The following is a 23,592-nucleotide window of genomic DNA, read 5'->3' on the forward strand; positions in this document are numbered from 1 at the left end:
CTGGCCTTGAACTCACAGGGATCCACCAGCCTCTGCCTTCCAAGTGCTGGAATTAAAGGCGTGTGCCACCACCGACCCTGTCCTGGAAAACTAAAAATAGGGGCTGGAAAGATGGCTCAGAGGGTAAGAGCACAGTCTGCTCTTTCAAAGGTCTTGAGTTCAATTCCCAGCAACCACACGGTGGCTCACAGCCACGTGTAATGAGATCTGGTGCCTTCTTGTGGTGGGCAGGCACACATGTGGGCAGAATACTGTATAAATAATAAATGAATCTTTTAAAAACAAAAATATAATAATAATAAGGTAGAAAACAAAAATAATAGACAAAAATAAGTGAATTCCAAGGATTTTTGTGAAATGTGAAGACGGAGCTGCAGATCATGTGCATTCAAGGCGGTTGATCTACAACTGAGCCGCATGCCCAGCAAACACACCTTTTAAAAAAAGATGGCTAGCCGGGCACCTTTAATCCCAGCACTGGGAGGCAGAGGCAGGTCTGGTCTACAGAGTGAGTTCCAGGACAGCCAGGGCTACACAGAGAAACTCTGGAAAAATCAGAAAAAAAAACTAAAAAATTAAAAACTGTTAAAATCTACACCCACATGGAGCACATGAATAAAATTAGATAAGCGGAATTTTAAAAAATAAGTTTAAAAATTGATAATATTTTTGCAAAGAAAGTACCAGGCCCAGATAGCTTCACTTTTAAATTCTGCCAAACATTAAAAGAAGAAATGTTACAAATTCTCTAAGTCTGGTGGAAAATAGAAAAGACTGAACACTTCCAACCTAAAGAATTTGTTAAGAGCTGGGCGTGGTGGCACACGCCTTTAATCCCAGCACTTGGGAGGCAGAGGTAGGAGGATCACTGTGAGTTGGAGGCCAGCCTGGTCTACATAGTTAGTCCAGGATAGCCATGGCTACACAGAGAGACCCTGTCCCAAAAACAAACAAAAAAAACCCCAAAAAACAAAAAGAGGTGGGGTGGTGTCGTAGGAATGTAGCTGAGTTGTAAAGTAATTGCCTTCGGTGCAGGAAATACAAGTAAGCTGTATATGGTGGCCACACCTACACTCCTGGCACTGAGGAGGTGGAGGCAGAAGGAGCAGAAGTTCAAGGTTATCTTCAACTAAGTTCAAGGCCAGCCTGAACTACAAGAGGTCTTGTCTCAAAACAACAAACACAGCTAGGATGGGTGGGTGGGGAGGTGTTGTAATTTACTAAGATGATAGGACACAGTCAACATGGAAAGAGCCAACTGTATTCTTTTTTGTTTGTTTGTTTTGATTTTTTTGTTTTTCGAAACAGGGTTTGTGTGTGTGTGTGTGTGTGTGTGTGTGTATGTGTATGTGTGTGTGTGTGTGTGTGTGTGTGTGTGTAGCCTTGGCTGTCCTGGACCAGGGTGGCCTCGAACTCACAGTGATCCACCTGCCTCTGCTTCCCAAGTGCTGGGATTAAAGGCGTGCGCCACTGGAGCCTGACAACTGTATTCTTTTGATGATGCGGGCACATTTATAATCCCTACAGAGGCTAAAGGACAGATACTAGAGTCCAAGGACAGCCAGGGTCACATAACTACACCCAGTCTCAGAAAGAGAATAGGGAGAGGTATAATGGAGAGTTTGGAGAAATGATATAATTATATTATAATCTCAAAAAGTAGAAGAAAATTTTAAAAATAAAACAAAAACCTATTCTGTGTACTAACAAGAAAGTGCTAGTGACTATATCATTTTGGCTGATTAAAATCAAAGAATATAAATTTTATAATTAAGTTGACTGAGTTTTGGTTTTTTTTTTTTAAGGTTTTGTGTGTGTGTGTGTGTTTATTATATACAGTGTTTTTGTCTGCATGTATGTCTGTGAGCCAGAAGAGGGCACCAGATCCCATTATAGATGGTTGTGAGCCACCATCTGGTTTCTGGGAATTGAACTCAGGACCTCTGGAAGAACAGCCAGTGCTCTTAACCTCTGAGCCGTCTGTCCAGCCTCCTTTTGTTGGTTTTGTTTTTGTGGGTTTTTGTTTTGTTTTGTTTTGGTGGGGGCTTTTTTGTTGGTTTTTTGTTTTGTTTTTTTGAGACATACTCTTTCTGTATAGCCTTGGCTGTTCTGGAATTTACTATGTAGATCAGGCTAGCTCTCACAAAGATCCACTTGTCTTTGTTTTGGAGGTCTGAGACTCAATTCATGTGCCACATGCCCAGACATTAGTAGGTTTTGTGAAAGTAAAGTTTAAAAGGTTTAGGTTTGGTTTTGGTGTAATTGTTTTGTTTTGTTGTTCTGTTTAGTTTCATCACTTACAAAAATAGATGTAGCTGGGCATGGCGGCATACACCTGTAATCTCAACACCCAGGGAGGCAGAAACAGGAGGATCTCTGTGAGATTGAGGCCAGCCTGATCTACAGAGTGAGTTCCTGAATAGCCAGGGTTACACAAAGGAACCTTTTGTTGGGAGTAGAGGTAATAGATACAGCTGGGCGTGGTGGTGTAAGCCTTCAGCGCACTGAGGAATCCGAAGCAGGAAGATTGATGTGATCTCAAGGCATTAGATCTAGTCTACAAAGAAAGTTCCAGGCTAGCAAGGACTATATAGTAAGATCCTGTCCCAAAAATACTAAATAGATTTAAAAAAAAATAGGTGCATAAACTCGATAATGATAAATAAGTAAAAGTAGGTTAGCTGGGCATGGTGGCACACACCTCCACTTTCAGCACTCAGGAGGTAGAGGCAGTTGGATCTCTGTGAGTTCCAGGACATCCAGGGCTATTACACAGAGAGACCCTGTCTGGGGTGGTGGCAATGAATACACACACACACACACACACACACACACACACACCACACACCCCCCTATGTCTCCAGGATCTGTAAGCAAATACACAGAAAGCCTCCTGTAGAGTAACCAGTAATAGCTATGATGCCGCAGAGGTGCTGAGTAGCCCGCCGGGTCTGGGCTTGCGGTGTGGGAAGGGTGTCCTCCTATACTCAGCCTCTTTCCTTAGTGCATTTTCTGAGCTGAGAGGAACAGAGGTGTGCGTCTCCACTTCACAGATGGGAAGTGCCTCGTCCGAGGCCGTAGCTCAGTTCGGCCTTCACGCGTTTGTGTAGGCAATAATGTTTGATGAGGGAGATGCTCTGGTGGGCGTCTCCCTGGGCTCTGTGGACGGAGGGGATGAGGACGCGGACACTACCCACACGGCTGCTTTTCCTACAGACGTGGACATCCCGGTGCCTGATGAAGTTCTATGCTGTGGTGGCTGCCTCACCTACTTCCTGTGAGAACCACAAGATCGCAGAGAGGATTGAACAGCGGATCCTGAACTCCAACCCTGTCATGGAAGCTTTTGGTGAGCTCGGTGTCCTCTGCACTGTACTCCAGCCCCACCTTCCAGGAGTGAGGTAGTGCTTTAAGATCTCTCTCTGGGTTGGAGATTGACTGTCCTTCACTACCAGAGTCCCAGCCTTTCCCCACATTGCCTCAGCTTCCTTCCATTAAAGGTGCTGTCATATGGGGATACAGCTCAGAGGCAGAGCATAGCATCGGCAAGACCACTTCCGGATAGACCTGGTGCATTTGGCACATATAAGCCAGTTAAATAGAGTGCCTTAGGCTCATCTAGTCCAAATCTTACCTTTCTATTCGGTTTCCTAATGTTCCAAAAAAGGAAATTTGTCAAACATGTTATAGATTTTTTTGGGGGGAGGAGATTGTTTGGGTTTTTTGGTGGGTTGTTTGTTTGTTTTTGTTTTTTTGAGACAGGGTCACACTATATAGCTCTGGCTATCCTAAAACTCATTCTGTAGACCAGGCTAGCCTCACACTCACAGAGATCTCCCTGCCTCTGGCTCTGATTAAAGAAATACTCCACTACATCTGACTCACGGTGGCATAGTTAGTAGTGTCCATGTTGGGCCTGGAGTCCACATGCTGTGTCTGTGTCTAAAACCAATAGTGACAGCCTGTTTTCACCTCTTCCTTTAAAGCAGAAAGTCTCCGTCTGGGGCTGGAGAGATGGCTCAGTGGTTAAAAGCATTTGTTGCTCTTGCAGAGGACCTAGTTCAGTTCCTAGCACCCACATGATGGCTCACAACCATCCATTGCTAGTTCCAAGGGATCGATCACATGTTCTGACCTCTTACAGACATGGGCACATATGTAGTGCACATACAAGACTGGAGACAAAACACTCATATACATAAAAGAAAAATAGAAAAAAGTAGCCTGAGTGCCTAGGCTTGTTCATTTCCTATTCCTGGTCCAGAAGTTCTTCTAAATCTCCTGAACCCCATTTGTCAAAGCCCATGTGCTCCTGACCCCCGTGATATGAAAATTAGCAACGGAGCCTTTAGGTGACCAAAGACAGGGATACAGCCATAGCAGCTGGTGAGAATTCTGCAAACCTGAGGGAGTGGGCATAAACCCAGGTGTGATCTCTAGGGAACGCGTGCACTCTGAGGAACAACAACAGCAGTCGCTTTGGGAAATTCATCCAGCTCCAGCTGAACAGGTAATAACTGCTGCCACCCTGCAGAGCTGGGGACTGGAAGCAGCTGGGGCAGTCACCAGCCTGGGCCTCTTCATGGCTTCTGTGTGGTATCTGTGGGTTTCCTGAGCTCAGCGATGTGTCCTGTTTTAACCTAGAAACCCATAGCTACTGTGACCTTGAGCCGGTGTGCTCATGCTGGCTTCTCTTGCTCAGAAATTTCTTGTTAAAGTGTCTCTTTGGGATATAACCTTGAGCCTGAAGTCAGGACAGCAACTCCTACCTTGAGATGGGGCAGAGTGAACCGTAGAGGTGATGCCTACCCGAGCTACGTGCAAGAGAATATCTCAGAACACTCAAGGAGATTCTGAGTTCTGTTGTTTGAGACAAAGTCTCATATAGCCCAGGCTAACCTTGAACTTGCTCTTCCTGGCCACTACACCTGGCTTCCCTAGGACACTCTGAATGTTCCCAACGCAAGAAGAGCTTGGAAGGGATTTGCTAGGTGGCAGTCTGGTGTAGAGCTAGTGCCAATAAATGGCTGTGGGATGAAGGGATAATGGTGGGCTCTGCTTCTGTGTGCCAGAGCCCAGCAGATGACAGGAGCTGCAGTCCAGACCTACCTCCTAGAGAAAACGCGAGTGGCTTGTCAGGCCGCCAGTGAGAGGAATTTCCACATCTTCTACCAGGTGTGTGCCAGGTGGAACACACTGCCACGTGCAGGCTGGGCGGCTCATCCCTCCTCCCCTAGCATGCTCCAGACCTGGCCCTTCACTGGCTGCTCATCAGACACAGTTTGGGCCTAGAGGTATGTCTTGCTGCCTCTATCAGACCAGAAGGTCCTTGAGGCAGGGAAGCTTTATGGCCCTCATTAGACTGAGGACCTTTCTAAGATGGAAACTGTTTCCCATAAAAGTGTGACGGCTGCTTTGGGATTATGTTCCTTCCCTGGACTGGGCTTTCCTCAGGGCATTGCACCGACTAGAAGCTTGTTTAGGCAAGGGGATGGAGACACAGTCTCCCCTGTGAGAGTCATGTGTTCTGCAGCAGACCCCCGGCTTTCCAGGATGACGCTTTTCTCCATCAGGCTGAAGACATCCTGGACAGAGGTGTTTCTCTTACCCCATGCCCTGTGCTCACTTTGGGGGACCTCTCAGCCTTGCAGTGTTACTCCACAGTGTTACTACACACCAGGCCTGCAGGCCCTCGTACCCCCAGCTCAGCCTCCTGTACCTCCCTCCCTACAGATTTGCAAAGGAGCCACAGAGGATGAAAGGCTCCAGTGGTACCTCCCTGAGGGAGCTGCCTTCTCCTGGCTACCCAATCCAGAAAGCAGTTTGGAAGGTAGGAGCCTCTCTGGTCCCTCTAACTGCCCTGAAGCCCCACCCATTCTGCCCAGGGCCTGCCTCCCTTCCCCTACTGACCCTCCTGACCACTGGACTGTGGCATGGATTCTTTTCAGAGGATTGTTTCGAGGTGACCAGAGAGGCCATGCTCCATCTGGGCATCGACACTCCTACCCAGAACAACATCTTTAAGGTCAGAAGAAAAGCCAAGCTACTTACACTTAGAGGTGATGGTAGCCCTTGTCATGGATCGCCCCTGGACTTGGGACTCTCTTTCCACCAACATCTAGGACTTCAAGCCCGCACTACCATATACAAAGAGCTGGCCACCATTCTGTGGGGAGCCTGAAGACAGGTGTGGACTGGATTGGACCATAGAGTCAGTGACACATCATATAGTGTCACTTGAGTAATGAACGTGGCACAGTGACCCGAAAGCTCAGAGCACAAGGACCTTGGGGCAGGTTTTATTACAGTTACCAGACTAGAGAAGTAATTGTTCCTTGTTTGTCTAACACTTTAAAGCTTAGAAATTATGTTCACACCTCTTAGGTCAGTTGGTTTTATCAACAATCTCTTGTGCATAAAGATTATTTCCATTTTATACTTGAGAAAACCAGAGGTAAAGAAACCTATGCAGAGCCGGGCAGTGGTGGCGCACGCCTTTAATCCCAGCACTTGGGAGGCAGAGGCAGGAGGATCTCTGTGAGTTCGAGGCCACCCTGGTCTACAGAGAGTTCTAGGACAACTAGAGCTGTTACACAGAAAAACCCCGTCTCAAAAAACAAAAAACAAAAAAACCCAAACATCTATGCGGGACACCACTAAAGATAAAGTGGGTGCCACTTGAAATGCCCACCTCTTCCTACCCCCAACCCTCTCCCTCTCTGGAAGCCCTGTGAGCTAGCCTCGTCCTCAACTGCTTTTCTGCCTTTGCTGAAGGCCAGTTGCTTCCCTCACTTCCTCCCCCCCTGGAGCACAGGATGTAATGTACACGTAGGCTGAATCAGGGACAGGGAAACCACTACAGGAAGATGGGATACTGATGGCTTCCGCATGGTGTTTCGGAAGCCAGGCTGTCACACCCAGTATGGACACTGCTAGGTAAGAGTTTGTGCAGAAGGACAGTACTTGAGGACAAGCCAGAAGGAGTGGGCAACACTGGGAGTCTGGGCATGAGTGCTGCTCTGAGGGTGTCATGGCGTGCTTACCTGGCAGGGAAGACACCATCATCAGGAAGGTAGTTTTGCCAGGGCAATGCTCATCCATTCCACTAAAGGTGTTATGACCCTATGCCGCAGCCATACTGCCTCCTGGACACAGCTTCCCCCTCCTGGCATAGTTTGTGGCCAGACCGGTAGCATGTGGAGGTGATCCCTCTGGGAGCAGCGGCAACGGGAGGAGAGGCTCTGTTGGCTTCGTGTGCGGTCCAAGGGTTTCCAAAGCTACTGGACCTTCCAGAGGGTCTCCTTGCCGTCATTGTTTCAAAGCTGCCTATTGAGATAGGTTTTGTTTTGTTGTTGTTGTTTTGGGTTTTTTGTTTGTTGTTTTTCGAGACATGGTTCCTCTGTGTAGCCTTGGCTGTCCTGAACTAGCTTTGTAGACCAGGTTGGCCTGGAACTCACAGCGATCCGCCTGCCTCTGCCTCCGAGTGCTGGGACTAAAGGCGTGCGCCACAATGCCCGGCCTAGATAGATTATTGAAGGCACAGGCAGAAGGGTAGCACCTAGTGTAGAGACCAGCCTCATAGTTCCTCCTCCAGGCGGGACTGTCACAGCCCAAGTAATGCTTAGACAAGGCCCCAGGAAGCTGTCCCAGCCAAGCCCCCTCAGGCAGAAGTTAACCTGGCCTGTAGCTCACAGGAGCAGTACTCCACGTGGACTGCTCATGAAGTGTGGGGAATGGTGCAGATGGGTGGAGGTAGGCGCCGCTGGCTGCTCAGGGAGGCCTCAGTAGTCTCGCTGCCTAGACGCTAATCTCGCCTTTCTTCTAGGCTCGACATTGAGCTCCCAGCTCTGTAACAGGCATCCTTATGGCATGTGCCTCACAGGATGCTGAAGAGATTGTGTTGGGTTGCTCGAACACGAAGTCATGTCTGACAGAGAGAGACAGTGGGGCAGTCCTCAGGAGCTCCTGTCTTCCTCTGTTGTAACATCAGCATAAGGACTCCAGCCCCTGCTTCCTGACCATCCCTTCCACCCCTCAGGTCCTAGCAGGACTACTGCACCTTGGCAATGTCCATTTTGCTGACTCAGAGGATGAAGCCCAGCCCTGCCAACTGATGGATGGTACCAAGGGTGAGAGACAAGGATGGGGAAATGCACTTGGCAGGAAAATGACTAGTGTTAGTGGGATGCAGTCGGAAACTGAAAGGTGAACTTTTCAATCTGGCCCCTTGATTAAACCATCTGCTGTAGGGCCTGTCATGGATAATTTACTCCTCAGCCTCTGGTGAAGCCAACACTGTTGTCTCCATCTTCCAATGTGAAAATCAGTCAGGTCGTTTGGAAAGTGATTTGTCTATTTATAACACTATGGTTTCAAGTCCTGCCTCTGCCACATAAGGAGCCCTGTGTCAAGCCTCCTCATCCATCAGAAGCTGTGTTTCCTCCATCCACTCAGTTCCGATGGAAAGTGCCTAAGGAGGACTCTCCTCTCCCAGTCTCTGTCAGGACATCAGCCTCGCTGCTGCAGCTCCCAGAGGACATGCTGCTGGAGACGATGCGGATTCGAACCATCAAGGCGGGCAAGCAACAGCAGGTGTTCCGGAAGCCCTGCTCCCGAGCCGAGTGTGACACCCGCAGAGACTGTCTGGCCAAACTGATCTATGCACGGTGAGTGATTTACTCTGGGCCTTCACTTCCTGAAGGTTCTTAGCCAAACACTGTAGGGCAATAGATGGAGGAAGCTGAATAAAGCAGAGCAGTGCTGGGACCCAGGAGATAGTCAGCATGGCTCCCAAGATTACCCTAAACACTGCCTTTGGCCTCTGTGCCTGAATTGAATGTAGGAATTGCCATGTTCCTGACCTAGATTTAGCTTATTGTTCAAGTACAAGGGCTGGCTTTGACCTTGGCCATAGGTCAGGAAAGCCTGCTCAGCTTTCCATTGGCGAAGAAGCCCCAAGGGTGATCTCCATCTTTACAGTTCTGGGGTCAGACTATTGAGTATTGCATAGGCTCTTCTGTCTCCTGTACCCTGCTACCTAGGTCACTCACCTGGGGAGTTGGAGAGATGCAGCCAGAAGCTTAGCTCACAGTCAGCACCAGCAAAACATGCAGCAGGCAGGAGCCCAGCACAGCAGGGAGGGTGGGTCCTAACCTGTCTTGGGACATGACTTAGGCACCTCCATCCTCTGGCCAAGTGGTCAAGGATTGTCTCATCTTGAGTTCTGAGACCACGAGCTGAAGAGACGTCTCAGAGGTTAAGAGCACTGGCTGCACTTCCAGAGGTCCCGAGTTCAATTCCCGGCAACCACATGGTGACTCACAGCCATCTGTAATGAGATCTGGTGCCCTCTTCTGGCTTGCTGGCTCACATGCAGGCTGAATACTGTATACATAATAAATAAATAAATCTCAAAAAAATAAAAATAAATTGAGTTCTGAGACCCTTCAGAGTACCTTGTAAAGGCTGTCAGGGGCTCAGAATCCCCTGAGAGTATTATACACACACACACACACACACACACATATATAAATATGTAACGTGTGTGTGTGTATGTATGTATGTATGTATGTATGTGCATGTGAGATCTTGGACAGCCCTGTTCGGGGCCAAGAGTTTGAGGTCTGCCTGAGCCCATGTCAACTAGAGACAGAGGTACTTCTGCCTCCAAGCAGGTTTTTGGTTTTGGTTGGTTGGTTGTTTTGTTTTGTTTTTTGTTTTTTGAGACAGGGTTTCTCTGTGTAGCCTTGGCTGTCTTGGACTCCCTTTGTAGACCAGGCTGGCCTCGAAACCACAGCGATCCGCCTACCTCTGCCTCCCAAGTGCTGGGATTAAAGGCGTACGCCACCATGCCCGGCCTTCAAAGCAGGTTTTAAGTCAAAAGTTAGAGGATTTTTGTTTTGGGTTATTTTGAGACAGGGTCTCACTATGTAGCTCTGGCTGTCCTGGAAGTCACTGTCAGTGCTGTGATTAAAGGTGTGTGCTGCTACACCCAGCTGGCAAAAGATTTTTTTTTTTCTGAGTCAGTTTCTGTGTGTAGCAGCCCTGGCTGTCCTAGACTGGCTTTGTAGACCAGGCTGGCCTTGAACTCACAGAGATCCACATGTCTCTGCTTCCCGAGTGCTGGGATTAAAGGCGTGCGCCACCACAACCAGCTTAGTCAAGAGATTTTTAAGGCTTTGTCTACAAGTTACTGCAAGATGAAAAAAGTTACAGATGGAATGAGCTTCTAGCTGTAGAACATTTTACACGTGGAAACAGTCATGTTACATGAGGCCGTTCATTTTTAGTATCTTGCTTGAGAGTTTGAATCCCTGTTGCAAAAAACAAACAAACAAACAAAAACAGTCTACTGAATTAAACCTGTTACAGCGTAGTTACTTAAAGAGAAACTAAGGCATATTGGCCACCTGTGATCCCAGCACACTTTAGGCTGAAGCAGGTGTTGCTAGTTTGTAACAGTCTATATGTGGGCCCTCTTCCCAGAGTTGGAGTAGGGGGGAAGGCAGTGTGTAGGAAAGAAGGCTGTAGACCAGTGTCATGCTTGGTGACACCTTGTATAGAAGTTTCACTTTCTCTGGGCTAGTGACAGTTCCAGAATAGGGAATGCCATTATTCTTGTGACGTGGGCCCACTTGTGCAGGATTGAGTAGTTTGTGGCAGTTCCTTAAGCCTGTGGATTCAGTGTACTCTGCATTACAAAGCCAACTAGGAGCTGCCAATATCCTCCTCAGCTGGCATCAGGTTGCAGACCCAGGAGCCTGACTGCCTTGTCTTGCTAGGACAAGTTAGGTCTGTGTATGTCTGGAACCACATGGGCCCAGAGCCTGCCTCTGCAGTAGGCCACGATTACATAAGCCAGAAACAAGGGGTTTTAGCCTTTAGCATGGTAGGTTCAGAACACAGGGCCTTTTAGCATGTGGCACCCTTCCTGAGAGAGCAGTTTCACCACAGTCCCACTCTTTCCCACCAACAGGCTGTTCGACTGGCTGGTATCTGTCATCAACAGCAGCATCTGTGCAGACTCCGACTCATGGACTGCCTTCATAGGTAGCAAGGCTCATCCTGCCGGAACCCTCAAGAAAACAAGCGGCTGGACCTGGGTGGAGGAAGGGTCCCTGGGTCGCCTGTGAGCCTGTGAACAGATCCTCTCTCTGCTGGTGTCCTCATCCAGCCAGCCAGGAGTTTAGTGATATTTCTACATTTGATTGCCCACATGTGGCATATCCATGGCTCTTGAGACAGACCAGTTTATGTCTTATCCCTAATGGTCCTTTTTCTCCCGGATGCTTAGCTCCAGTCCCAGGAGGATAGTCAGAGACACAGTTGAGATCAACATTGTTGTAACCTTGGGTTGGGTGAGTCAAATAGGGAGGAATTAAGGCCGGGAGATGCCGACAGTTTGCTTAAAGAGGCGCATCCGCTAGGCCGATGAGATAAGGTCCTCTGAACAAGGGTGCTACAGAGAACGTTCCCTGGTATCCTCAAGGAGGAGCCTGCTGGGGCAAAAGATTCAGACTCAAACATGGGCTGGCTGGTTCCTGGGCTGCCCGCCATTCAGATTGTGGGCTTTCTGCCTGCTCTGACGTGGTATGAGGCAGGGTCATCGTTGAGGCTTCGCCAGGTTCCAGCCACTTGGGCTCCTGTCGTTGTCATCTGTGCCACCGTGTGGGAGCCCCATGGTTCCCTCCTGTCTTCACAGGTCTGCTGGATGTGTATGGGTTTGAGTCGTTTCCTGACAACAGTCTAGAACAGTTGTGCATCAACTATGCCAATGAGAAGCTACAGCAGCACTTCGTGGCTCACTACCTCAGGGCCCAGCAGGTGAGGGACTGGGCAAGGCAGGCCGTCCTTCTGCCTCCTCTGCCTCTTCCTGGCTTCCAACCCAGTTCTGACTAGACACCTTTGTTCCTTGTTTTATTAATTAATAAATAATAACTGTATGTAAGAAACAGTGTTTCAGCCAGCGGTGGTGGCATACACCTGTAATCCCAGCACTCAGGAGGTAGAGGCAGGTGGATCTCTGTGAGCTCAAGGCCAACCTGGTCTATAGAGTGAGTTCCAGGACAGCTAGGGCTACACAGAGAAACCCTGTCTCAAAACGAAACAACAACAAAAATAGAAAAGTGTTTGAATATGCTTTTGTTCCTTAATGCTATCCTGGAACTTGCTTTCTCCTACCACGCCCCTGCTCCTAGGAGGAATATGCAGTTGAGGGTTTGGAGTGGTCGTTTGTCAACTACCAGGACAACCAGACCTGTTTAGATCTCCTCGAAGGGAGCCCCATCAGCATCTGCTCCCTCATAAATGAGGTAGGGAGGTCAAGCACTGAAGCCAGCAGCAGAGTTGGTCTCTGGGCTTTGCTGGCGCCTTGGTGACTATTTTGTATGCTTGTCTGTCGGTCTGTCTCCCCCATCTGCAAATAAGTGTGCTTCTCCTGTGCTCTCCCCCTGGAGCTGCTATAATGCCTGCTACAGCTGCTGCCGTGGGGCCAGACCCTGAGGATGGTGAAGGTGTGGTAAGACCTCACCACTGTGCTGACTGACCACTCCCGCCCCACAGGAATGTCGCCTTAATCGGCCGAGCAGTGCAGCACAGCTCCAGACCCGCATCGAGAGTACTCTGGCAGGCAGGCCCTGCCTGGGCCATAATAAGCTCAGCCGGGAGCCGAGCTTTGTAGTTGTGCACTTCGCAGGACCTGTACGGTACCACACAGCAGGCCTGGTGGAAAAGAACAAGGTGGGCCTGGGCCATAGCATGTAGCTCCTGGGTAAGAAAGCTGAGACACCGCTACATGCACAGAGTAGTTCATAAAGGGCATCCTCTTCCTCCTCAGGGTCCAGGCTCACCCTCTTGAGCCCTGCCTAAGATCTTTGCTAGTCCCCCCTGACCTGCCTGGAAGTGGCCCATGTTGCACAAGGCCTGTGTCTCTCCTTGGCCAGCAGACCTCCTCTTCTTGGGACCCAAGCCTGCCCTCCCAAGAAGCCCAGTGCTTGAGTAGGGGTGCCAGAGAAGTAGCCAACCCTAGGGAGCAGCCTAGCTCCCTGCCACCCTTGCCCTTTCCAATAGGACCCTGTTCCCCCTGAGCTGACGGGGCTCCTGCAGCAATCCCAGGACCCCCTGCTCTTGATGCTGTTTCCTGTGAACCCTGAAGAGAAGACCCCGGAGGAGCTGACTGGCCAGAGCAGAGCTCCTGCATTGACTGTGGTGTCCAAATTCAAGGTGCGTCTAGCGCTGACATGAAGTGCTCAGTTCAGTCTTACAATTATCTGTTGAGCGCCCCTCAGGATTGGGGGCGGCTGTTTCCTGGGAGCTGTGACATGCCATGCAGAAATGGTGCTGGTCTCTTCTAGTTCATGCTTTAGTGTAAAAGATGGACAGGGAACAAACAAGACACCACGAGGTATAGGGATATGATGGGCTGGGGGCTCTCACCCTCTGCCTGTGGGGGAGTCACAGGAAAGCAGCACCTTACATGGAGTGTGACTGCCATGTTCAGACCCTGTGCTTGGTTGGACCAGACCACCACCCTTGGTATTATCTGCTTCCTTCCTGCTGTATGAAATTTGTACATGCTGCTCACCTTCCTGGGATCTCTTTCTCTATGTAACAGCCTTGCTACCTTGGCTGTCCTGGACTTGCTTTGTAGACCAGGCTGGTCTCAACCTCACAGTGATCCACCTGCCTTTGCCTCTGTAAAGACGTGAGCCACCACATCCAGCCCTTCCTAGGATCTCTTGACCACTGCCCTTCAACAGCTTTTTCTCTTACCCTGCCACTTTTTTTATTTGTTCCTGTTTATATATCAACCCCTACTTTACCGTTGCCTTGGGGGGGTGCCCTGGGAAATCCAGGCTTATTGTCTCATGAGCATGCTATACCACAGCCTCAGACACTACTGACAGCGCCTGCACAGCATGTGTGTTGTTAGGCTGAGCTGTGACATAAGCAGACTGTCTGAGTCACATCCCTCTGGCACGTAATACAGGCTGCACGGTAGAACAGCAGGGTGGGGTAAGCTGTTCTCCTGTAGGAAAATGATCCTGGGGAGGTGAGGAAAGAGGCAAGCCCCAGGCCAGAGGAGCAGTCGGTGAGAGCCACTGGTCAGAAGCATCTCTGGATAAAGGGTGAGAAGTAGCTGGGCACGGCAGCACACGCCTGTAATCCCAGCACTTGGGAGGCAGAGACAGGTGGATCTCTGTGAGTTCAAGGCCAGCCTGGTCTACAAGTGAGTCCAGGACAACCAAGGCTACACAGAGAAACCCTGTCTCGAGGTTGGGGTCAGGGGGAGAAAGAGAGGTAATGGATGGTTAAGCTGTGCTTTACACATGCTCTTCATAACCTTCCAGTGGTCCCCAGGGCGGTCGTGAGTCCTGATCTCAAGCCTGGGTGGGCCACCAAGGATATAATACACTCACTGACCACCATCCAGCGTATGACCCTGAGCTGGCCCAGTGCTGCCTAACCCCAGAACTCCCTGTCTGCAGGCCTCCCTGGATCAGCTCCTGCAGGTCCTCCATAGCACAACACCGCACTACATTCGCTGCATTAAGCCCAACAGCCAGGGTCGGCCGCAGACTTTCCTCCAGGAAGAGGTAACTAGCCCTGGGCCACAGCTGTCCAGCATCAAAAATAAGGGGCTGGCGAGCATCTCCAGATAAGGAGGACTTACTTCCCTGCTCTGGCAGGGCAGTCCTGAGCGGTTGTATGTTCTATACACTGCACCGTGGCCTAGCCAAGTGGCACATGGGGATGCTACTCCCTGCTCACCTAGCCTGTCCCTGACAAGAGGCTGAAGCTGCTCAGGCCGATGGATGCTCTGTGATGCGTTCAGCATTTGTACAGGCCGTGCAGTATAGGTGTCTCTGGACTGTCGATCTCCTTTTCCAGTTTACACAAAATCCATTCTTCAGGGCTTCAGGTTCTGAGGAGACAGAACTTGCGTGAGTGCTGGGCGGCACTGAGCAGTGTCCCACAGTCACTTGGTAAATGTGGCTGTGTAGCCAAGATAGCTTGGCTGCGTGGCAGAGTCTGGGTTCAGATCAAGCAAGCATCTTCATACTACAGCGTTCCTTGCTGGAGCACCGCTGATGTGGGAAGAGAATTAACAGTTCTGTATTGTGAAGTGGTATCAGTCCCAGAGAGGTGAGAGACAGAGCCAGGACCATTGTAGGCCTTAGCCAGGGGCCAGACAGGGCCTCTGCAGGTCCACCAGGACCTCTTCTAGCAGGGAGGTTTTCAAGCCCTCTTGGTTTCTCATGGTCCCAAGGAGACAAACCTCTCCATCAGCCAATCCTGCCTGTCGTTGAAGGTCAGGAACAGAGATAACAGAAGAAATGGCATGTGTGGCCTATAGGTGCTTGCTGTGTCCCCCACCCTTGCAGGTCCTGAGCCAGTTGGAGGCCTGTGGCCTCGTGGAGACCATTCACATCAGTGCTGCTGGCTTTCCCATCCGGTAAGTAAGCCACATCACTGTAGGGCTGAAGTCAGGTGGCACTCAGAAAGTGGGCCGGAGGGAGGGAGGGAGGGAGGAGGGAGGAAACAGCAGGTCTGTGGCGTCCACCTGGAAGGCAAGGGATGGCGCCGTGCACTGGTTCAGTTACTCATTGTGTGCTTTCTGCCCTTGTTGGGCCTACCTTCCTGTGGAAACATGAAAGTTAAATGAGCCAGACACGGCAGCATGCACCTATGATCCCAGCACTTGAGACAGTAAGACAGGCGAGTCTAGGCTATGAACTGAGTTTGAGGCCAGCCTGGAAGTGAGACTTCCAGTTTCAAAGATCAACAAAAAGGGCTAGGTGGGGCTGGAGAGATGGATGACTCTGAGGTTAAGAATGTGTATTATTCTTGCAGAGGACCCAAATTTGGTTCCCAGCATCCACATAGGGCAGATCTCAACGGCCTCTAAGTCCAGCTCTGGGACAATCTGACCACTCTGGTCTCCTTACAGGCACATACCCACCCATCAGACACACAGACATAATTAAATATAATAAAAATGTTTTAAGGGTCTAGGTTTGGAGATATGTTTCAGGGTTAAGAGCACTGGCTGTGCTCCAAAAAGACTGGAGTTCAATTCCCAGAACCCACGTGACCGCTACCAACCATCTATAACTGCAGTTACAGGAGATCTAAATCCCTCTTCTGGCCTCCATTGGTACCAGACATGCACATCACAGACATACACACAGGTACCAGACATGCACATCACAGACATACACACAGGAACCAGACATGCACATCACAGACATACACACAGGTACCAGACATGCACATCACAGACATACACACAGGTACCAGACATGCACATCACAGACATACACACAGGTACCAGACATGCACATCACAGACATACACACAGGTACCAGACATGCACATCACAGACATACACACAGGCAAAACTCTCACACATTTTTTTTAACTTTACAAATAAAATTTCTAAAAATAAGTAAATAAACAAAATTTCACTAGGCATGGTGGTGTACACCTTTAATCCCAGCACTTGGGAGGCAGAGGCAGGGGGATCGCTGTGAGTTTGAGGCCAGCCTGGTCTACAAAGTGAGTCCAGGACAGCCAAGGCTACACAGAGAGACCCTGTCTTTAAAAACAAAAACAAAACAAAACAAAAAAACCAGAAAATTTCAAAGGGTCTGGGGAGATGGCTGGGGAGAAGTGCTTATGAGGACCAGAGTTAGGATCTCCAGCGTCCATGTTAAAAGTAGGGTGTGGGGTAGGGCGTGGTGGCACATGTCTTTAGTCCTGGCACTTGCGAGGCAGAGGCAGGTGGATCGCTGTGAGTTCAAGGCCAACCTGGCCTACACAGCAAGTCCAGGATAGCCAGGGCTACACAAAGAAAGAAACCCTGTCGGGGGGGGGGGGGGGGGGAAGCTTGGTGTGGCAGCAAGCCCTACAGTTCCAGCCCTGGGAGATGGGCACAGGATTCCATGGGCTTACTGGCCAGCCAACTTAACCAGTCAGTGAGGTCCATGCTCAATGAGAGACTCTATCTCAAAAAAAATGAGACTTCTAGAGAAAGGCTTCCATTATCAAATTAAGACCTCCACATGTGCAAGCACACACGTTTACACAGATAACACATGTATACACATGTGTAAAGTACAACTAGTGCTACGAAAGAAATAAAAGTTGTTGCTGGCATGCAGAGAATATCCATGGGCTGTTACCAATGCAGGCCCAGAGGAGAGGAGAAGGCCAGCTGGGGACAGCCACAATTCTGTCAGGAAGTGAGACACCAGGGACTAGACCACAAAGCAGCAGCAACAGGGAACGTAAGAGAGCAGGAGCCAGACACGGCCGACCGGGAAAGCCTTGACAGCCTGCCCTGAGTGCAGGGGAAGCTGCTGCTGTGAGAAGAGGGTGGCGGTACCTTGTGCTTGGAGGGAACCCTTGTACTGCTCACTGGAGGCTGGATGCAGGGCTAGGCCAGAAGGGGGTGAGTGAGGAGGCCGTTGCAGGGGTCCAGGAGTCGGGTGAGCTGTGAAACCTGGGTGACAATGTGGCAGACTGGGATATAGTTCGCAGTAACATGAGACCTGGATGGTTTGCAGGGCTGGGTGAGGACTCGGTGAGCAGTCCACTTCCAGGCTGTGGAAATAACTTGCTGTTTTCTGGGGCAGATGGTTGCATCAGGACAGTTTACCAAAATGGGTTCGTCTGGGGGAGGCCCGAGTTGCAGTGTGAAGGAACAGGGAAGTGGGAATCAGGAATTCTCCTTGGCTTTGTCAGATTTGAGATGTTTCAGAGACAAGCCTCAGTAGGGGTTTAGGAACTGCACCGGTACATGCCATCCGTCCCCAGTGGGGTTGAGCACACACTACCAACAAGGAGCCGTGCCACACACAGAAGCCGGTTCTCCCTTCCTCCATATGGGTCTTGGGAATGGAACTCATGTTGGCAGGCCTGGCAACAGGCACTTTTATCTGCCAGGCCATCTTGCCAGCCACAAACTCAGTTTTAAGTGGTATCTGTAGGCTTCCCACTGAGTGGCCCTGAGCGTGTCTAGAACATAGCCCCCTCCATTCAGGCAGTGGGGACAGGCACTAGGCACCCGGCTCACAAAGTTATTCTCTGCTTGTCTGCTTTGGCTTCCAGGGTCTCTCACCAGAACTTTGTGGAAAGATATAAATTACTGAGAAGGCTCCAATCTCGCACATCCTCTGGCCTCTGGGGCCTGGGACCTACCAAAGGGCCCTCTGGTGAGTGGGCTCCATTTATTGTCATTTATTCAACCATAGGTTACTGAGTGCCTCCTCAGGCATGAGGCTCAGAGCCTAATGGTTGTTGGTACAGTGTGGGGAGCAAACCCCCGCTGGCCACAGTGTAGAAAGGCAGAGAGCTTACTCTGGTGCCAGGGAGATGTGGACATGGGAAAGCACTTTGGAGGAGGTGGCATGTGGGGATAGACTGGATTAGCCAATGACAACTGCTGCACATGACAAAGGTAATCTGAACAATATCCTCCATGTAAGAACTCCAGACAGGCCAGGTGTGATGGCGCACGCCTTTAAGCCCAGCACTTGGGAGGCTGAGGCAGGTGGATCTTTGTGAGTTCAAGGCCAGCCTAGTCTACAAAGCGAGTTCAGGACAGCCAGAGCTGCTACACAGAGAAACCCCAAAAGAAAAAGAACTCCAGACAGTAGTGGTAGGTAAGGCTGGGGTGCCAGGTGGGCCCTAGTCAAGATATGGACTTAGCAGACAGGCAGTGGTAACGCACACCTTTACTCCCAGCACTTGAGAGGCAGAGGCAGGCAGATCTCTAAGAGTTTGAGGCTGGCCTGGTCTACAGAGGGAGTTCCAGAGAGCCAAGCTATGTAGAGAGAGCCTGTCTTAAGAAAGAAAGAAGGGAAATTCCTGGGTTGATGAGGTGGCAGCCTTCAGGGGAAAGGCCCGTGCTCTACCCGCCTCATGCTTTTGTCCACCTAGGGGCCTTGTGGGAGGTCCTGGCAATGAGGCTGTGGAGCCACCCAAGTGGAGAAGCCAGAGCTGTGGGCAGCTGAGTGGCACGTGGGCAGACTGCTCAGTGTTGTAGGCATTACTCCATACACAGGTAGACAAACGTAAAAGGTGAGCCTGGCCAGTGGGAAGAGGAGAAGAGGAGAGATCTGAGGAATCTGGACCAGCCCTACATGGCCTGAGCGCCAGGTCCCAGAAGGCATCAAGGAGAGACATGTACAGAGCACTTGGGCAGGGCTGGAGAGATGGCTCAGAGGTTAAGAGCATTGACTGCTCTTCCAAAGGTCCTGAGTTCAATTCCCAGCAACCACATGATGGCTCACAGCCATCTGAAATGAGATCTGGTGTCCTCTTCTATTGTGCAGGTGTACACGCAAGCAGAGCACTCTCCCCCTCAAGACAGGGTCTCTCTGTGTTAGCCTTGGCTGTCCTAGAGTCACTTTGTAGACCAGGTTGGCTTCAGACTCACATGGGTCCACGTGCCTTTGCCTCCTGAGTGCTAGGATTAAAGGCATGTGTGTCACCATGCCCAGCATAAATAAATATTTAAAAAAAAAAAACAACCTCTTGGTCAAAACTCTAGCCTGGGTGTGACCGAGCAGTTGGCTGGCACAGTGTAGCTGAGGGAACTAAGAATGTGGGCATGTTAAGGCTCAGGGACAGGTGGAGGGACAGACACAAGGACAAATCTCAGCCTTCTTCTGGGAGGCCCCATCAGCGAGCTCTCATCCTCCTGGGAGTTGTGTCACTGTCTTTCTCCCTCTCTCTCTCTCTTCCTCCTCTCTCCGTGGTTTGCTCTCCTGTCTCTCTTGCCAAGCCCCTCTGGGCCCTGGTCCATTGTGTGGATGGCTCTCGTCTCTCGTCTCCGGCATCTGCTTTGGTGGCCTCTGTCTCCAGAGAGGTGCTGGGCAGCTACCTGTGGTCAGAGCCCTCAGGTAAATCCTCCCACACAGGAGGCCTCCCTGCAAGCCTAAAAGGGCTTTCCCATAGCTGGGTAGGGATGGCTGACTGGAAGAGTGGGGGTGGGGTGGAGGAGTGACTACGCAGCCCGGCAGTCCAAGGACACAGTGGAGGCCTCAGGACTCTGGGGGACACACGGGCTACCTCTGCCCACGCAAGGGGGTAAGGAAAACTAGAACTGCAAGAGGCTTAGGCAGCGCTAGGGAGACCACAGCCAGTTTCTTCCAGTGAGCAGTACAAGGGTTCCCTCCAAGTACAAGCATGAGGGGAAGCAAGGACTGATGAGGCCTTTCTCCACCCCCAGAGCAGCCTCTGTGCGCCAAGGAGACCACACTGCAACCTCCACTTCAGGACATTCTCCATGCTCTGCCAGCTTTAATTCAGACAGCAGCTACTCCCAGTGACCCAGTGAAGGCCCCACAAATCCCACTGTACTGTGGCAGGACAAAGATCTTCATGACTGACTCCATGGTAAACTGGCTGGGGGGAGTGGGGGGTGGATTAAGGGTGCCAGCTGCAAGTGTGTAGGTCCTCAGGACGGGAGGAGGAGAGGTCAAGGACCTCAGTGGACTTCCTTTCTCTCAGCTAGAGCTTTTGGAGTGTGGGCGAGCCCAGATGCTGGAGCAGTGTGCCCGCTGCATCCAGTGTGGCTGGAGGCGACACCGGCTCCAAAAGCAGGAGAAACAGAGGCGGGCTGCCGTGCTCATTCAGGCAGGTAGGTGAGGCCCGGCCACCTCTGGCGAGGCTCACGTGGTGGGTGTAGCGGCACAGTTCTCATGCACTTATCGTGAAAAATGAAAATGTCAGAAACCCAAGGCCAAGTGTGGTACCCACACCTGAGCCCAGCATCTGGAAGGCTGAGACAAAAGTTTGATACATAGAATCCCTATCTCAAAAAAAGAAAAATAATTTTTTTACAGTGCCATGAATCAAATCCAGGGCTTCACTCATGCTAGGCCAAGTGCTATATCACAGAACTACATGCCCAAACAAACCAAAGTAATGTACTTTGTAATATACCAAATGTAAAGGCACTAGGTCTCTTATTCCTGAGCATTCAGTACTTGGGTATTTCCAAGATAGTAGTTAGTGGGCTTTTTGTTGTTGTTGTTGTTGCTAAGATTTGTTTGTGTTACTGTGTGGGGCTGGAGAGATGACTCAGAAGTTAGGAGCACTGACTGCTCTTCCAGAGGTCCTGAGTTCAATTCCCAGAAAACACGTGGTGGTTCACAACCATCCATAATGTGATCTGATACTGTCTTCTGCCCTCAGGTGTACATACAACAGAGCACTGTATACATAATAAAAAGACTTACAGAGTCTTTTTTTTTTACAGCGTGTGTGTGTGTGTGTGATCAAGTGTGTATGTGCACCATGTGCATGCAGGTGCTCTTGGAGGCCAGAAGAGCGAATCAGATCTCTTTGAACTGGAATCAAAGAGGTTGTGAACCAGCATGTGGGTGCTGAGACCCAAATCTGAATGCTCTGTGAGAGCAGTAAGTGCTCTTAACCACTGAGCCATCTCTCTAGCCCCTCAGGAAACTGTACGCCCCATTTTGCCTTACATATGGACATAGTGTATCACTAGAAGAGATTTCATGCTTTCACTCTGGTGTTGACCGTGTGACTAACAGCTGGACTGGTGTTGGTGTCTGTTTCCTTAGCTGTTCGTTCCTGGCTAACTCGGAAACAGCTCAGCAGGTTACACATAGCCGCCACCGTCATCAAGCGCGCGTGGCATAAGTGGAGAGTGAGTACGACTGGAGGCCAGGGTGGGCGGTACTTAAAGACTGGGTCTCTGCCACTGGAGTGTGCATGTTGGCACGCCATGCAGCTTCTCAGCCTTGTGTCCTTTTGTATGAGACGGCACAGGCACTACAGGGTGGTTGTGGAAATTGAGTGGCATATGCAGCTCTAGGAACAAACCGCCGACGGAATTGCATTCTTTACATTCTTTACGTTCTGCCATGTGAAGCCAGTCTAGACCAGGGCGTCACAGCCAAGAGCCTTGAGTTTACCTTGTCAAGCTGATTATTTTCCAATCAGTGCTAGAAAAAGCTAGTAAGATGGCTCGGCCGGTACAGATGCTTGCTGCCAAGCCTGGCCACCTGAGGTTGATCCTGGGGACCCTCATGGTAGGGAACAGACTCCCAAAAGCTTTCTTCTGACCTCCAGAAGTATGCTCATTTCCACCCCCCCCCCCCCAGAGAGAGAGAGAGAGAGAGAGAGATTTGTTGTTTTTCAAGACAGGGTTTCTCTGTGTAGTCCATGCTGGCCTCAAACTCAGATACCTGTCCCTGCCTCCTGAGCGCTGGAATTAAAGGTGTATGCCACATATCCAGTTTTTTGTTTTTTGTTTTGTTTTTCAAGCAGGGTTTCTCTGTGTAGCCTTGGCTGTCCTGGACTTGCTTTTTAGACCAGGCTTGTCTCGAACTCACAGCAATCCGCCTGTCTCTGCCTCCCAAGTGCTGGGATTAAAGGCGTGTGCCACCATGCCCGGCCCTGGTTTTGTTTTTTTTGTTTTTGTTTAAGAGAGCTAAATCCTGTCCACCCACACAGTTTGTCCTCTGACTTCCACACACCCACTGTAGCATGCCTCCTTGTCAAATAAATGAATGCAAAAGTAAACCCTTTTAGAAAGAGGACTGGCAAACCTAAAGCTTAAAGCAGTGTTTTCTCTTTAAGATCCGAATGGCCTGTCTGGCTTCTAAAGAACTGGATGGTATGGAGGAGAAGCCCACACCTCAAGCTCCTGTTTCCCTGAGCTCCTCACTGCCCCCAGCACACACTAAGCTCCTGGGAGCAATAATCCACCTCTGGCCCCTGGGACTGGTGCTAGCCGACTCAGCGGTGGGTGTGCGTGGCTTTCAGAGGACACTGGTGGCCCGTGCCTGCCTCCGGCTTCCCTCAGGCAGCCCCAGCAGCCAAGTCCAGACACCACAGCAAGATCAGGCTGGTGTTACATCCATCAGAGCACTGCCGCAGGTATGTTGCTCTGTGATAGGGCGGTAATCCTTCCCACAGCTCCAGGCTGTTGAGAAAGGCAGGGAACAGGAGCAGCACAAGACTCCCTGATCCTAGCGGGTAAGCTGGAAACTACAGCTGTGACATTGCCATTGTCTCAACTAAAAACAGACTCCTCAGAGCTCTTCCGGTTTTTGTTTGGTTTGGCTGTCCTGGAACTCACTCTGTAGACAGGCTGGCCTCAAACTCAAGAGATCCACCTGCCTCTGCCTCCCAAGTGCTAGGATCAGAGGTGTGCGCCACTACCGCCTGGCCACGCCTGAGTGACATCCTTGGTTAGGCATGTATCTCAGCCCCGTGTCCTCGACCAGAACCTCAAGGGTAGGTGTAGAGAATTAAAGAGAGGCACACTTAACAATAGGACAGAAGTAGTTCCACTTCTAAGAAATGAGTGTGGCCATTTGTCACCTCAAATAACACTGCTTTTAGCAGTTTTCTCAAATCTTATCACTTGGTTACTGGTTGCCATTTTCTCAAGAAGTTATTGTATGGCCCAGGCCTTTGTGCTGTGCAGCCTGTTCCACTTGAAAGCAGCCCCTCTCAGCTCAGCCCCTCCCTGGATAACCTCAGTGATAGCACATCATCTCAGAGTCTCCATTTTCTCTTCTGTAAGGCTGGGTTAGTGCTCAGTCTACT

General features: G+C 50.3%; 1 protein-coding gene across 2 annotated transcripts in view; it reads left to right on the plus strand.

Annotated features, from left to right (window-relative positions):
* MYO19 (myosin XIX) overlaps positions 1 to 23,592 on the plus strand; it is a 32,676-nt gene that overhangs the window by 8,163 nt on the left and 921 nt on the right. For both annotated transcript variants that reach the window (XM_084750504.1, XM_084750505.1), the window contains 19 exons: positions 3,217 to 3,349; positions 4,441 to 4,510; positions 5,073 to 5,175; positions 5,734 to 5,830; positions 5,949 to 6,025; positions 8,039 to 8,129; positions 8,495 to 8,666; positions 10,976 to 11,049; positions 11,702 to 11,823; positions 12,198 to 12,311; positions 12,562 to 12,738; positions 13,069 to 13,221; positions 14,487 to 14,594; positions 15,384 to 15,454; positions 18,112 to 18,215; positions 20,237 to 20,403; positions 20,518 to 20,647; positions 21,597 to 21,682; positions 22,618 to 22,917. In XM_084750504.1, the coding sequence (XP_084606630.1) occupies positions 3,217 to 3,349; positions 4,441 to 4,510; positions 5,073 to 5,175; positions 5,734 to 5,830; positions 5,949 to 6,025; positions 8,039 to 8,129; positions 8,495 to 8,666; positions 10,976 to 11,049; positions 11,702 to 11,823; positions 12,198 to 12,311; positions 12,562 to 12,738; positions 13,069 to 13,221; positions 14,487 to 14,594; positions 15,384 to 15,454; positions 18,112 to 18,215; positions 20,237 to 20,403; positions 20,518 to 20,647; positions 21,597 to 21,682; positions 22,618 to 22,917 (2,349 nt within the window). The remainder of the gene's footprint in view (positions 1 to 3,216; positions 3,350 to 4,440; positions 4,511 to 5,072; positions 5,176 to 5,733; positions 5,831 to 5,948; positions 6,026 to 8,038; positions 8,130 to 8,494; positions 8,667 to 10,975; positions 11,050 to 11,701; positions 11,824 to 12,197; positions 12,312 to 12,561; positions 12,739 to 13,068; positions 13,222 to 14,486; positions 14,595 to 15,383; positions 15,455 to 18,111; positions 18,216 to 20,236; positions 20,404 to 20,517; positions 20,648 to 21,596; positions 21,683 to 22,617; positions 22,918 to 23,592) is intronic.

Source organism: Acomys minous (assembly GCF_964271855.1).
Source record: "Acomys minous genome assembly, chromosome: 12".
NCBI classification, from domain to species: Eukaryota; Metazoa; Chordata; class Mammalia; order Rodentia; family Muridae; genus Acomys; species Acomys minous.